Below are 15456 nucleotides of genomic sequence, written 5' to 3'. Positions count from 1 at the left end.
TCCCACATTAATACAATTGTAATTTCTGTATCTACTTTCTGGGGAAGAACAGAAAGAATGTATCCTAATCAAAATGACCAAATAATGATAGAATGTATCCTAATCATAATGACCAAATAATGAATTTTTAAATTATTGCAAATTATTTACATTGCTTTTTTTTCTAAATGGATAAAATGTAGGAAAAAAATATTTACTAGCTAATACCAAGCATGTGTTAAAATGATAAAAAAAAAAGATCTCTGAAAAAGAATTAAGTAAACACGCCCCCACACACTATGCTGCAATTTTAACAGGAAATACTCCTTCTTGCTAAATGTTATCTGAAAGTTGAGATCAGAAAGATCAGATTCAAACAGTTTTTTGTTTTAAAACATATTCTTATTATCAAATTCTACTGCTGATTTACATTCCATTGGTTGTTTCCTTCTTAAACGTAAAGCATCACACTGTTACAATTCAAATCCAATCCATACGACATGAACCAGAGGTGCTTCTATTAATATTTGCACAAAAGGGAAAAATTAACAACAACAACACTTTGTTTCTATCCCAATCCATTTGTGTAGGATTCATACGGGGTTCATGCACTTGGCAACATTCAGGGCACACCCGGAGAGTTGTGTAGGAGCAGTGCACACACTGCTCCATCCAAAGGCATGAACCTTGGAATCTCGCCCAGATGACATGAACCGTGGGAAGCCTCCCAGGACTGGACTCAAGGCCCGAGAGCAAGGAATGCGGTAGATAGAAATTGGTAAATAAGAATGTTAAACAAAGCCAGTGTATTCCTTTTATCTGTTGGAGAATGTAATGCGCGGGGGGAGAGAAAGAATAAAGGAGAGGGTGGAAAGCTGACAGGACCAGTCCGTTGGCAGACCAGCCTGCTTGCTTGCTTAAAGCTTTGTGCAGTCTTGTCATTGAATCGCAACACATTTGAAGCCCAGAATAAGAATCTGTTTTTGTGTAAGATGAATACAAAACAAATCATAGAATATCAGGGTTGGAAGGGACCTCAGGAGGTCATCTAGTCCAACCCCCTGCTCAAAGCAGGACCAATCCCCAACTAAATCATCCCAGCCAGGGCTTTGTCAAGCCTGACCTTAAAAATTTCTAAGGAAGGGGATTCCACCACCTCCCTAGGTAACGCATTCCAGTGTTTCACCACCCTCCTAGTGAAAAAGTTTTTCCTAATATCCAACCTAAACCTCCCCCACTGCAACTTGAGACCATTACTCCTCGTTCTGTCATCTGCTACCACGGAGAACAGTCTAGATCCATCCTCTTTGGAACCCCCTTTCAGGTAGTTGAAAGCAGCTATCAAATCCCCCCTCATTCTTCTCTTCCGCAGACTAAACAATCCCAGTTCCCTCAGCCACTCCTCATAAGTCATGTGTTCCAGTCCCCTAATCATTTTTGTTGCCCTCCGCTGGATGCTTTCCAATTTTTCCACATCCTTCTTGTAGTGTGGGGCCCAAAACTGGAAACAGTACTCCAGATGAGGCCTCACCAATGTCTAATAGAGTGGAACAATCATGTCCCTCGATCTGCTGGCAGTGCCCCTACTTACACATTCCACAATGCCATTGGCCTTCTTGGCAACAACGGCACACTGTTGACTCATATCCAGCTTCTCGTCCACTGTAACCCCAGGTCCTTTTCTGCAGAACTGCTGCCTAGCCATTCGGTCCCTAGTCTGTAGCGGTGCATGGGATTCTTCCGTCCTAAGTGCAGGATTCTGCACTTGTCCTTGTTGAACCTCATCAAATTTCTTTTGGCCCAACCCTCAAATTTGTCTAGGTCCCTCTGTATCCAATCCCTACCCTCCAGCGTATCTACCTCTCCTCCCCAAATACTCTGGGATCAACGGAAAACAGACAATTTATAAGCAATACACGTCTCCCTGTACATCTCACCACAGAAAATTTTAGGACAATTCAAGTGTGTGAAATGTGCACCAAGTGGTTTAACACAAATCTGCAACCGTTTTTTTAATTAGGAAGTGTTTCTCAGCTAGCTCACATTGTATAAGTGCAAATACTGATGACCTATTTTGCATTGATTGTGCAGGCATAAGTATATACAAAGTACAGTATATAGAAAGCAATGTGCCAAAGATTTGCCCACAGGTGACCCAGTGCACAGCAGTTCTGCAAAAGCATACAGATTGTTCTGCATTGTACACACCTCTATCCTTTGCCACCTCATCTCAGAAGGGGCCAAAAGGGGCATGTTGGGGATTAGGAATGGGCAGAGTCAAGGCTCAGAAAGTTCACCCTAACACTAACTACTGTAAGCAGGCATGCAGAAGACATTTTTGCACTGAATAATGCACTGCTGCTCCATACTACGGGTCATGCTCTACATATCACCACATCTTCCAATCACCTTTCAGGGCTGTGCATGGTTATAAATACTTGATCTGGTCTCTGCAGGATCAAGCCCTTAATGAAGAATATTCTGCTGCTTAGGCTATGTCTACACTTAGGGCAGTTGTAGAGTACCTATGCTGCACACCCTGTTAGCACAGGTATATATAGCAGTGTTAGGGTGACCATATTTTCGCAAAGGGAAAACGGGACACTGCATGGAGTGGCCTGAGGCCCTGCGCGAGCTCCCCCCCCCTCCTCCCACCTTCCCTGCTTCCTGCCCTCAGGGCTGGCCCAAGGCCCTCCTTTCTCCCCCGCGCGTGAGGTTGGCACAAGCCACCACCCCGCCGCCAACCTGCATGGGGCTGGCTCGAGCCCCCCTTCCACCTGCCCACCCATGGGACTGGCATGAGGCCCCCTGCCACACACCCAGGACTGGCCCGAAGCTTCCCTCTACCCCTTGCATGGGGGGCCAGCCCAAGACCCCCTGCCACCTGCCCATGTCGAGCTGGCTCAGCCTGAGCCACTCTCCTGAGCCCTCCCTCCTGCGCAGGGCTGGTGTTGTTGCTCGCCCCCCTGCCACATTCCTCCACACCCCACTAAGGGTTGCACTCCATGTTTTTGGCAAAACTGTGCATTTTTCCAGTTTGCTCTTGCCAGCTGATGATCAAAATTAGAATAATCTGAGACCACAAATGCTACTACAGGATCACATGAATTGTAGGCATAGTTTGGAGAAAACAGTGTACCCACTGGTTAAGGTGCTAGCTTGCATTCAATTTCCTCCTTCGCCACAGACTTGTGGGACCTCGAACAAGTCACTTAGTCTCTCTGTGCCTCAGTTCCCAATCGGTAAAATGGGGACATTATTATTAATCGTGTTTATTATGATAGCACCTCAGGGCCCAGCAAGCGTGGATCCCATTGTGATAGACATTGTGTAAACAAAGAGTAGTAGACAGTTCCTGCCCCATAGAGCTTACAGAGGGCAGGGAAAAGGGTAGAACACACAAGCAGAGTAAACAATGTGATGGCGGAAAACGTCATGTCAGTACCACAATTTCTTTTTTTAATGGGTTTAGTCTGGAGGGGAAACCCTAAATGGGAAGAAGAAGGAGGGGAAGGGGGGTGAGGGGAACACAGCAGGGGAGGAAAATGAAGGAGGGGCAGATGAAACTGAGATGAAGGAGGAGGATTGGAGCAAACAGCCTATCAGCACAGGGCAGAGTAAGTTGCAGAATTTCAACAGGTTTGCCCGAAATATTCAGATCCCGGCTTTGGCTGCTCCTGGTCCTACTGGCTGGAGCTCTGAATGGCTGCTCTCTGCAGTTTTCCCCCAAGGATACCACCTGGATCTTAGTTTCCCAAAGTCAGGGAGTAGGGTCACCCCTGCCCAGGAGGGTGCAAGGGATGGGGGTGGCTCCGTCTGGGTCCCATTTTATCCCCTTCTCCTAGTGCAGCTGTATTTCCCTCAATGTGGTCAAGACAAAGACATTAAAATTGGGAGGCACTCAGATACTACTGTTATGGGGGCCACAGAAGAACCTTAGCTAGATTTGTCACACAGAAGAATTACTGCTTAATCTTGTGATGGAACATAATTAGGTACAGCTGGTCAAGAAACTGGGGGAAATTGTTAAGTCACTTTTGTTCCACACAGGTTTCAAAAAGCAATAATTTTTAGTTTATTTTAAAATTTTATGTGAACATTTTTATCACACTGTTTAGGTTTCTTAAATTTCATTTTTGAACTCTTTCCTCTCCTCCTCCACTCTCTCCCCCTTTATTTTTATTTTCCTCCCCTTTTCCAAGTTGCCACTGAAAAGCAAGGAGTGGGGAAGGGGGAGGTGGAAAACCAAAACTGAAACATCCAAACAGACAATTCCCCCCTCCCCCAATTCGTAGTTTTCCAATTTTTAAAGAATATTTAATACAAAACACCTCCTCAGTTTCACTTTAAAAAAATCATTAAAATTTCCAATTTCAAAAAAGGGTAAAAATAAAAAAGGTCAGCCCTATAGCAAGAGATATCAGTGGAAAAAAATTAAAGTTCATCCTAATATTTAATTTTAAATCACACCATCTACAGTGTATTGCAAGAAAGAATTCTAAATTATTCTATGAAGTTATTTCAATATATAGACATTGTTATATATAAAAATTATGGCAAACTTATCGAACCATTTTTAGACTCTTGAGAGTAAGCAATGTATAATTCTTCTGAAGGTGATAATGAACACCATAAGCTCATTAGAAGACCGTTTATTCACCCATATTGGCCAAGAACATGGTCAAAAGGCGGTTTGAGCAAATACAATAATTCACCACACTCACCCCAGAGTAGTATAAAAACATCTGATTTGCAGTTAAACATGGCTACCGATGAATGATAGGGAAAATAAAATTTGATGTATCCAAAATACCAGAGACAGATCTTTTCACACAGAAAGCTATCATTTCAAGCCTGTCCTTGTGAAGGAATTTATTCTTGCCTTGAAGCCTTAGTTTGTATTCTACAGAAAATTCATGACAAGAACTGACATACAAGCCAGACAAAGAAAATGCTTCCTCAAAAAAAATAAAATAAAATAAAAAAATAAAAAAGTCCACCAGTGACAAATGAATTAGTCCAAAATTAGAAGACAAAAGACACTGCAGAGAATTTAGACAAATCTACATACACACACACAGTCTTTTTTTGTGTGTGTATGGTCTTAGATTTTCATCACTCATACAGACCAGGAAGCAAATCAAAAGCGGGAACAAAAGGCCTCAAACTGTTCATTCATGCCTATATTTATCCTGTCATCACATTATTATCACGCATCTTATCCAGGACCAGGACTGGAGGGGAGCAGTTTTTTCCTCAGCCTAGTACCCTCATTAGATTTATAAATTCTTCAGCTGAAATAGGTGCCAGAAGGAAGCGAAGATGAAAAAAGAAATGCATTGGGAGGGATGATGTTTTGCCTCCTTTCCTGTCAGGTCCCTGGTAATGTTTGTGCACTGTCAACCAAAGAAGTTTGCTCCTGAATTCCACAGAACTGCTCCTTTACCACAGAACATGTTTGTCTAGTGAATATACATATTATTAAAGCAGTTTATTCTATGGATAGATCAACAATATACCAAAGGTTCCATTTCTGAACTGTAGTCTGTATACGGAGAGCGTCCAAAATCTCCTTATTCATTTGGGTCTCAATCCTGCTCGCATTAACATCAATGAAAGCTCCGCTATTGATTTCAAGAGGAGCAGGCCCTTGAGGAGCTATAGAAGTTGTGACTCTGAATAGAATCGGGGGGGGGGCACTTTAGGATATTATGAATACCAATATTGTAAAATTGCAGTGAGTTTTGCCGGATATGCCATGGAAGATATCTGCAAAAATGTTATAATTTGCCAGATGTGATAATCTCATTTATGTGTTTGTATCACCTTTGTATTTTGGGTCATAGGCGCTGACCTCCCCTCTTCCTGGTGGGTGCTCAACCCCCCCGCACCCCTGGCCCCACCCCTGCACCGCCCCCATTCCACCGCTTTCCCAAAGTCCGCACCCCCATTCCACTCCCTTCCCCCAAGTCCCCACCCCTGCCCCGCCTCTTCTCCACCTCCTTCCCTGAGTGTGCCGCATCCCCCTCCCTCCTGGAAAGTCCTAAGCGCTGCCAAACAGATGTTAGGCGGCAGGGCGGTGGGAAACGCTGGGAGGGAGGGTGAGGAGCAGGGATGTGGCACGCTCAGGAGAGGTGTTGGGGGGAGAAGGAGGCGAGGAGGGGGGAGCTTGGCTGCCAGTGGGTGTGGAGCACCCACTAATTTTTCCCTGTGGGTGCTCCAGCCCTGTATTACAAAATTTGTACTATGCTTCTGGGTGACATCCCCAGAAAGTTTGGTATCAGCACTGCCTAGCCTGCTTGATGGCTCATCAAGGACCATCAGCTATACAACTGGCCCATTGAGAGAAGACAAGGGATACACATTATGACTCAGCAAGGGATGCAGGGGCATGCCTATGGACAGAACTCTAAGGCTTCCAAGCCATGTGCTGGGCAGCTTGTGTTTGGGACAAAGGTAGCACAGGCTGTGTGGGAAAAGACTATAAAAGGCAGTTGCATCTTCTCCAAAATTGTCTTCAGTCCTGCTTCTTGTCTTCATTCCTGATTCTTACCTCTGTAGTAACATTTCTACAAATGAACCTCTGAACAAAGGACTGAATGACCCATCCAAGCTGTGGATGTGTTCCAGAGGGACTTTCAAACAGCAAACTTACCAATACTGCTAGGAACCTGATACATGGATGTTGAAGTCTTTGTATGTATGTGACTGTTTTACCATTTAACATCTCTCTTCTTGTTCTTTCTTTTTTATTATAAACGTTTAGTTTTAGACTCTAAAGGATTGGCTGGGAGCATGGTATTTTGGGTAAGATCCAAACCTATATTGACCTGGTAATGTGGCTGACCCTTTGGGGTCAGAAGAACATTTTGTATATGTGAGCAGAGTTTTTTAAATAACTTCTCACTGTACTGGACCTATGTGCTAACTGGGAGCCAAAGAACTGAAATGCAATAAAGGTGGCTGTGTGATTTCTTTTTTTGCTTTTTGATAACCAGTGTGAGGGATCAGAAGCAGAGTTTGTGACTGGTTGGGGAGTTTAACTTCAGTGTTACCCCCAGGCTTGGAAGTATCTTTTCTCCCTTTTGCAGCCTGCCCTGACCTTGGCATTTCTAGTGAGGGCAGCCCCAGGCACTCCGGGTCACAGAAGACGCCTCACAAAATCCTTGGGACATCAGAAAGGAACACAGCCACTTTTCAATCACTGGGCCAAATCCTCAGGCACTGAACATCTGAAATCACTATGACAGCCAGCAGGTATTACAAAAGCCCCACAGATGCTTAGTGCCTCTCTGGATTGGGGCCACTGTTATGTCAGGTATGTGTTTGATGCATCTGTGCTTGAAAATAACAAATTGAAGAGTGAGCTGAAGAAAGTTGAGAGATGTAGGCCTTACACATCACCTATACCTACATTTGCGCCTGAAACTGATATGCCAAGAACACATTTCATAAGCACAATATATTCTATGTGCGTGCTAATAAACAATGCAGTTAAGCCTCATCCTATATGTTGTCAATAGGGAACTCTCTGGCTTCATGTAATTTTATGTATCTTTTAGAAAAATCTCTGATTTAAATGCAAAATCTGGCATTAATGGTCATCTCATGGATTTGTGATACTGGGCCAGATAAGCACCAGCTGATGCAAGGAATAATGTGTTACACATCCTGGAGTCAAGAAGACCCTTTGTGATTCTGGGAGACTCACTTTAACATGGAACTGTTGGTTCTAATACCCTTCATTCCAAAGGTTTCCACTAGGGAATGCAGCTTTGATTCCTGCCCAGGGCTTCGCAGGAGCTCATACAGAGAAGGTTCTGAGTGAGGACATCTCCTGGCAGCCTTGTTCATGCCCTTTTTGGGGTATGGTTGGCAGCCCTCCAGGATTGTCCAGGAGTGTCCAGGAATTAAAGATTAAACTTCAGTTGAAGATTATGTCACGTGATGAAACCTCCAGGAATACCAACCAAAATTGGCAACCCTACTTTGGGGGCTGTTTTGTTTCCTTAAAACTCCCAAATCTCCTGCACAAAGGAGGCTATCACAATGTGGCCACTGTGACCTCCTCTCCAGTGGACCTTCTGCAGAGATTTAGACTAGTTTCTGGAGAACTTTTATTCCATAAACCAATGAGTAGCACTCACCCATATGCATCTTTTTACGTGATCCACCCAATGGGATATGGGGTAATAGTAATAAATATGGGTAAATATATGGATAACGTTTAATAAACCTCAGTATTTTTCAGTGCCAATTACTAACAGAAGCTGAAAATACTTTTCATTTTATGTAACTGTGTCCTACTACCATGTAGGACAGTGGTTCTCAAAGCCGATCCGCTGCTTGTTCAGGGAAAGCCCTTGGCATGCCGGACCGCTTTGTTTACCTGCCGCGTCCACAGGTTCGGCCGATCACGGCTCCCAGTGGCCGCGGTTCGCTGCTCCAGGCCAATGGGGGCTGCGGGAAGCGGCGTGGGCCCAGGGACGTGCTGGACGCCCTTCCCGCAGCCCCCATTGGCCTGGAGCGGCAAACCGCAGCCAGTGGGAGCCGCGATCGGCTGAACCTGCGGACGCAGCAGGTAAACAAACTGGTCCGGTGCACCAGGGGCTTTCCCTGAATAAGTGGCGGACCGGCTTTGAGAACCACTGATGTAGGAGACAACACAGCAGAAAGGAAATCACTTACCCAAATGTGAAAGGGAACTGCAAATTTCATGGAACATGGTGTGCATCTCAATAAATAGGAAGGTTTTTTTGAGGGAGGGGATTACTATTTTTTCCCCAATGGATGCATGTCACTACTTAGGTGGGCTACTATATCAGATTGTTATACTATACTACTATATCTGATTGTTATAACAATGCCATCTAACTATTCAGAGAGTCACATTTGAATTATAGAATATAAATATTTATGAAAAAAATAAAAATGAGACAACACAGAAATTCACTCATAGGATTAGTTTTAAATCATGTCAGCCGAGGATAGGAAGCCTTCTACAGAACTGAATTCATCAATATCTTTCAGATTCTTCTATGAATGATCTAAAAAGTGATTACTCATACTGAAATCCTTAAATTATTTCTACAGTGGCTTCACAGTCATGTATTTTTTTTCCTGAGATGTAGCTGCCCAGAAAAAAAAAGGCTGAATAAGGAATGTAAAATGCAATCTATTTTAGAATGGTTTCCATTAAAAGACATCATGATAATGCAATATATACTGTTGTAAAAAGTAAAATTGCCTGGAAAGTTTACTGCCTGAAAGTAGCCAAACAGACAATGGAACACTATTTCTTATTTAACAAGAAGCTTTTGGGAATTCACTAAATTGTTTTTACTGGTTTCCCTATCACAAAATAGCTCTTCAGCACCAAGCCACATCATCAAGTTCGAATATGCAGTAGGAAAAGTTACTGCTGCCAACTACAGCTGAATGAAGCCCAGCTAATTAATTCAAATATTTTTCTACTAAATCCTTCCGTATATCTGTGAATGTGATTCAGGTTACAAATGTGTCACCTGCTCAAAACTTTACACGTTTATTTAGAAGAATCCCATTGATGTTTTGTTTTTATTATAGATAGTGACAAAATGGCTTGGAAAAATCTGATATTTTAAAATTGAATACACCACTGACACGCACGATTCCAATCTCAAATGAGTGAACAATAGTCATAACTCTATCCAAGTGAATTAAGTTAGTGGTGTCAACAAGACCAGAATCAAGCCCTGTGTATTAATCTGGAACTTCCTTCTTTGGTGTTAGAGTTATATGTGCGACTGACCTGTAAGTCTTTCCAAAGCATCAAATCCATGTTTCAGTGCAATGATATCAAGGAACGAAACAGTGCCATCTTCAAACCTGCAGAAAAGGAGAGGGGAACAAATGAGCCCAGTAAACCAATCACGTAGCTACTCTACATACATGATTTTAAATACATTTCATAACACAATTAGAAATCTAGTGAAACTAATTCACAGAGAAACGCGTTCTTCCCATAGGGATTCATCTCCCACTCCTGTACTATCCTGTGCAGTCAGAATATACTCTTTGGGCTAGATTTCCACATGGGCTGTACACCTCCACCAGGGGAACAATACTCTCCTGCATGACCTTGAGTCTGAGGGCATAGGGGTACGGAGCACTATGCAACTGCTGACTCCTCACCTTAACTAGCTAGTCAGGAAGGGCTGGGGAAAAGTTGGAGCTGTGCCTCTTCCCCTCCCCCACACACCAATCCAACTAATGCAAGTAATAAATTACTTTCCTTCCCCAGGGCAAGGAGGAAAAATAGTACCATAATTCCCACCCTGCACTGCTCCTGGAAATGTAAAATAAGTCCACTCTAATACCACTGTTCATTAGAAATGGTAAGAAGGTAGACTGGGACGTTCTGTTCACCCAGTCTCATAATGCTAGAACAAGGGGACATGAAATAAAATTGAAAGGTGACAAATACAAAACGGATAAAAGGAAACACTTTTTCAAACATGTAATTAGACAGTTGAATTCATTCCCCTAGAATGAAACTGAAGCCAAAATTTAGCAAGATTCAAAGAGTAATTGGATGTTTACATGGATAAAAAGAATATTCAGAATTATAATAATTAATGCTAATGGCAAAAGGATTGGAAGGGAGATAAAACCTTATGCTTCAGGGTTTAAACCGATCTCTGATTATTAGGGATTAGGATGGGTGCAGATTATCCCACACCAACCTGATCTGGTTTTTTTTGTACCTTTCTCAGAAGCATTTGGTACTGGCCACTGACACAATACTGGACTAGATGGAGCATGAGTCTGACCCAGTATAGCAATTCCTGTGTAGCAAAGCATTATGCTGTGTCAGCACACATACACATGCACAAAAAATGCCCTAGAGAACAGATTTTGGCTTTTTAGATATGACACAATCGTTTTCAAAATATGGAAAAAAGATTTGTCATTGCCACAACTAAAGATAGAGTAAAAAAGGCACAGAAAGGTTAAAAAAAAAAAAAAAAAATCAATCTGATCCAAACTACATGTCCTTTTTAAACAAACAAACAAAAAATCCCACCCTTAATAGAATGGCATAATAGTTCTCACGCTACCTCTTGAAAAATTCAGGGGATTTTTCTCACTTATCTTTTTCACTTATCTACAATTATCAACTAATTCAAACAATATACATTACACCGTTAGCCCATACATATACCTTAGATGTACTATACACCACATTAATAGGTACTAGGTGCATGATATTACTGTAACATTACATTAAATTTTATATATGGAAGTTGGGAAGTTATGTTCATGTATTATGCTCTTCCCACAATTTTGTTCACCCATGTCAAGTATCTCACAACATTTTGCAAAGCTGAAGTCAGACTAGAAAATAGGAAACTTGTCAAAGCAAGCTTTGTGAATACTTTGTACCAAGAACGGTTAGGGAGTACTTTCAGGGCTCAGTAACACTTTGAATTAAGTATTCAAAACACAACATGAGAAAGTATAGGAGGACACCTTCATGGACAGTACCTGGAATGGTAGTATTCAAACAAAGATAACAAAGGTACAGAACTACTAGTTAAGGAACTGCTACGCACTTGTGTGTTGGATTTTAGTGATGTGTAAAGAGTTTTGTAACCTATAAAACAAATACTACTGTATAAATACTGCTAGTTGACATGTGTAAGGTGAATACACTGTGAAAATTTGCTTCTCAGAAAGAGGATATGTAGGCCTCCTTTTCATATTGTTCTTCTTTGTCTTTAGACAATAAATTTGGCTAAATTTAGTTGTTTAGTCTTTTGAACACTTTTAAGAATGAACCATGAGTGCAGTAAAACAACTGGCTGCGTCTTTTAATCAACAACTCTAATAGGAGAATCGAGTGAAGGAGAACATATAATACTTGAAAAAGAAGTTTACTTTCACATAAATGACTAATCTAAAGTTAGCAAGTACTGTCTTGATGGTGAAATGCTCAATTGAGTAAAATAATTGTGTGGATAAAAGAGGCCAGAGAATGGGGTAAATAATTACAGATTTAGTAGGAATAGATAAGTGGTGGACTGCCACAAGGGAGAATAGATTAATAGATTTTAAGGCTAGAAAGCTAGACTAATTAGGGCCCAAGCCTTCTTCCAGAGAAGGCAATGGAAAAACCTCTCTTGATTTCAATAGCAGCAGACACAACCCAATGCTATACATTAGTGACTAGTAATTAGAGATCAGCTTATGCACATTTGCAGGTGATATGAAATAAGAGAATGCACCAATGCCTCAGAGGGGCAAGACTGAATCCAAAGGTGTAACACAGAGGCCCACTGATGCCAAAGCACAAAGCGTTCACTGTTCTTTACAAGCAACTTCTGTCCCAGACCTGATAAAATCACTACACCTAATACACTACTCTCATGGTATGTATCCATGAAGGTCTATACGGAAAGCTTGTAACTCATCAATACACATAATCATCGTGAGATGTTTATATGGGAAATATTTAAGCGATAATGTATAGTGAAAACAATGCCTTTTGGGTTTTGGAGTAAAAGTGAGTCTCCAGGGAATTGCATGTCTCAGTGATGGCCCATTCAAGTGGGAGGGAATTGTCACCTCCCCCTGGTCAGCCAGTGGTGTAAAGCCAGGTTCAGTTGTCTACTCTTGCCTCATCCCACAACAGTCAATGAAAAACCATCAAAGACAACTCCAAGCAATCAAAACCCTTGGAGGTAAAATGGAACTTTATAACAGATCACCCTTTCTGTGAATTAAGATGAAAGACTGGTTAAGTATATCACAGGGTAGAGAAAGACACTCTGCAGCCATTCACTGAGGAGACTCCTTGTTGAACAGCGTGTTTCATGAACATTTGTATTTGGTTCCTGGGATGCCAGCCAGCTCTGCAACAGACTGAACTTTGTGGGGAAAACCTACTTTATTAGATAGGAAAGGTAACTATTAATAAGTGTAGGCCTTAATTCACGTTTTATGGTTTTCTTTTGTATTGTAACCATGTTTCCATCACTTGCTCTTGTTTCTAGTGGAATCTCTATTTTATTTTAAATAAACTTTCTTTGGACTTATTACAAATGCTCACAAGTGCAGTGTGTTAGCAGTGGCAAAAGGGAAAATTGGTCAACTGGGGTACACTGTTCCTTTGGGAGCAAAGGATCAGGGATTTCTTTGAGTAGCCAGTGTCAGGGGCTGGAAATCACAGGGAAAATGCTCAAGGGGACTGGGAAACCTTTTGTTAATCTGCAAGGCAAAGACAGGTCTGGTGTAGCCCAGAGGAGAGTGCTTGAGTGGCTGAAAGGCTGGTGGTGTTAGGGAGCTGACAACCAGGAAGTACAGGGAAGACTTCTCTCATTAGAGGCAGATGTAACAACATGGCTCAGTCCTGGGTGCCTGTGACAGGTGTCGGTCGGTCGGTCCTCCGAGCCCCTAGGGGTGATGGAGAGCTATGGTCTCCGTGGCAGGCCTCAGCCACACCTTCCGGGCGTTGGGGAATTAGCGGGGAAGGTGTGTCGGCAAGAGTCAGTAGCGCCCCGCAGGCAGGGGGGCGCCAGCAAGAGTCAGTAGCGCCCCTCGGGCAGGGGAGCGCCGGCAAGAGTCAGAAGCGCCCCGCAGGCAGGGGGGCGCCGGCAAGAGTCAGAAGCGCCCCGCAGGCAGGGGGGCGCCGGCCAGAGTCAGTAGCACCCCGCAGGCAGGGGGGCGCCGGCCAGAGTCAGTAGCGCCCCTCGGGCAGGGGAGCGCCGGCACGAGTCAGTAGCGCGCCCCTCGGGCAGGGGAGCGCCGGCACGAGTCAGTAGCGCGCCCCTCGGGCAGGGGAGCGCCGGCACGAGTCAGTAGCGCGCCCCTCGGGCAGGGGAGCGCCGGCACGAGTCAGTAGCGCGCCCCTCGGGCAGGGGAGCGCCGGCACGAGTCAGTAGCGCGCCCCTCGGGCAGGGGAGCGCCGGCAAGAGTCAGTAGCGCGCCCCTCGGGCAGGGGAGCGCCGGCAAGAGTCAGTAGCGCGCCCCTCGGGCAGGGGAGCGCCGGCAAGAGTCAGTAGCGCGCCGCAGGCAGGGGAGCGCCGGCCGGAGTCAGTAGCGCCCCTCGGACAGGGGAGCGCCGGCCGGAGTCAGTAGCGCCCCTCGGACAGGGGAGCGCCGGCCGGAGTCAGTAACGCGCCCCTCGGGCAGGGGAGCGCCGGCCGGAGTCAGTAGCGCCCCGCGGGCAGGGGGGGCGCCGGCAAGAGTCAGTAGCGCCCCTCGGGCAGGGGAGCGCCGGCCAGAGTCAGTAGTGCCCCGCAGGCAGAGGGGGCGCCGGCCAGAGTCAGTAGCGCGCCCCTCGGGCAGGGGGGGCGCCGGCAAGAGTCAGTAGCGCCCCGCAGGCAGGGGGGGCGCCGGCAAGAGTCAGTAGCGCCCCTCGGGCAGGGGAGCGCCGGCAAGAGTCAGTAGCGCGCCCCTCGGGCAGGGGAGCGCCGGCGAGAGTCAGTAGCGCCCCGCAGGCAGGGGGGCACCGGCGAGAGTCAGTAGCGCCCCGCAGGCAGGGGGGCGCCGGCAGGAGTCAGTAGCGCCCCTCGGGCAGGGGAGCGCCGGCAAGAGTCAGTAGCGCGCCCCTCGGGCAGGGGGGGCTCCGGCAAGAGTCAGTAGCGCCCCGCGGCCAGGGGCGCGCCGGCAAGAGTCAATAGCGCCCCTCGGGCAGGGGCGCGCCGGCAAGAGTCAATAGCGCCCCTCGGGCAGGGGCGCGCCGGCAAGAGTCAATAGCGCCCCTCGGGCAGGGGCGCGCCGGCAAGAGTCAATAGCGCCCCGCAGGCAGGGGAGCGCCGGCAAGAGTCAATAGCGCCCCTCGGGCAGGGGAGCGCCGGCAAGAGTCAATAGCGCCCCTCGGGCAGGGGAGCGCCGGCAAGAGTCAGTAGCGCCCCGCAGGCAGGGGGGGCGCCGGCAAGAGTCAGTAGCGCCCCGCAGGCAGGGGCGCGCCGGCAAGAGTCAGCAGCGCGCCCCTCGGGAAGGGGCGCGCCGGCAAGAGTCAGCAGTGCGCCCCTCGGGCAGGGGGGCTCCGGCAAGAGTCAATAGCGCCCCGCAGGCAGGGGGGCGCCGGCAAGAGTCAATAGCGCCCCGCAGGCAGGGGGGGCGCCGGCAAGAGTCAATAGCGCCCCGCAGGCAGGGGGGGCGCCGGCAAGAGTCAGTAGCGCCCCGCAGGCAGGGGCGCGCCGGCAAGAGTCAGTAGCGCGCCCCTCGGGCAGGGGAGCGCCGGCGAGAGTCAGTAGCGCCCCGCAGGCAGGGGGGCGCCGGCAGGAGTCAGTAGCGCCCCGCAGGCAGGGGGGCGCCGGCAGGAGTCAGTAGCGCCCCTCGGGCAGGGGTGCGCCGGCAAGAGTCAATAGCGCCCCTCGGGCAGGGGCGCGCCGGCAAGAGTCAATAGCGCCCCTCGGGCAGGGGAGCGCCGGCAAGAGTCAATAGCGCCCCGCAGGCAGGGGGGGCGCCGGCAAGAGTCAGTAGCGCCCC

The 15456-nt window shown here is 46.5% G+C and overlaps 1 protein-coding gene across 5 annotated transcripts in view; it reads right to left on the bottom strand.

The window, feature by feature from the left end:
- Nucleotides 1-15456, bottom strand: part of MOCOS (molybdenum cofactor sulfurase) — a 409994-nt gene that overhangs the window by 152631 nt on the left and 241907 nt on the right. For all 5 annotated transcript variants that reach the window (XM_037889907.2, XM_043540409.1, XM_043540412.1 and 2 more), the window contains one exon: nt 9770-9846. In XM_037889907.2, the coding sequence (XP_037745835.1) occupies nt 9770-9846 (77 nt within the window). The remainder of the gene's footprint in view (nt 1-9769; nt 9847-15456) is intronic.

Source organism: Chelonia mydas, chromosome 2 (genome assembly GCF_015237465.2).
Source record: "Chelonia mydas isolate rCheMyd1 chromosome 2, rCheMyd1.pri.v2, whole genome shotgun sequence".
NCBI lineage: Eukaryota > Metazoa > Chordata > Testudines > Cheloniidae > Chelonia > Chelonia mydas.
Note: the sequence above shows the minus strand (reverse complement) of the source record. Positions and strands in the feature narration are given on the sequence as shown.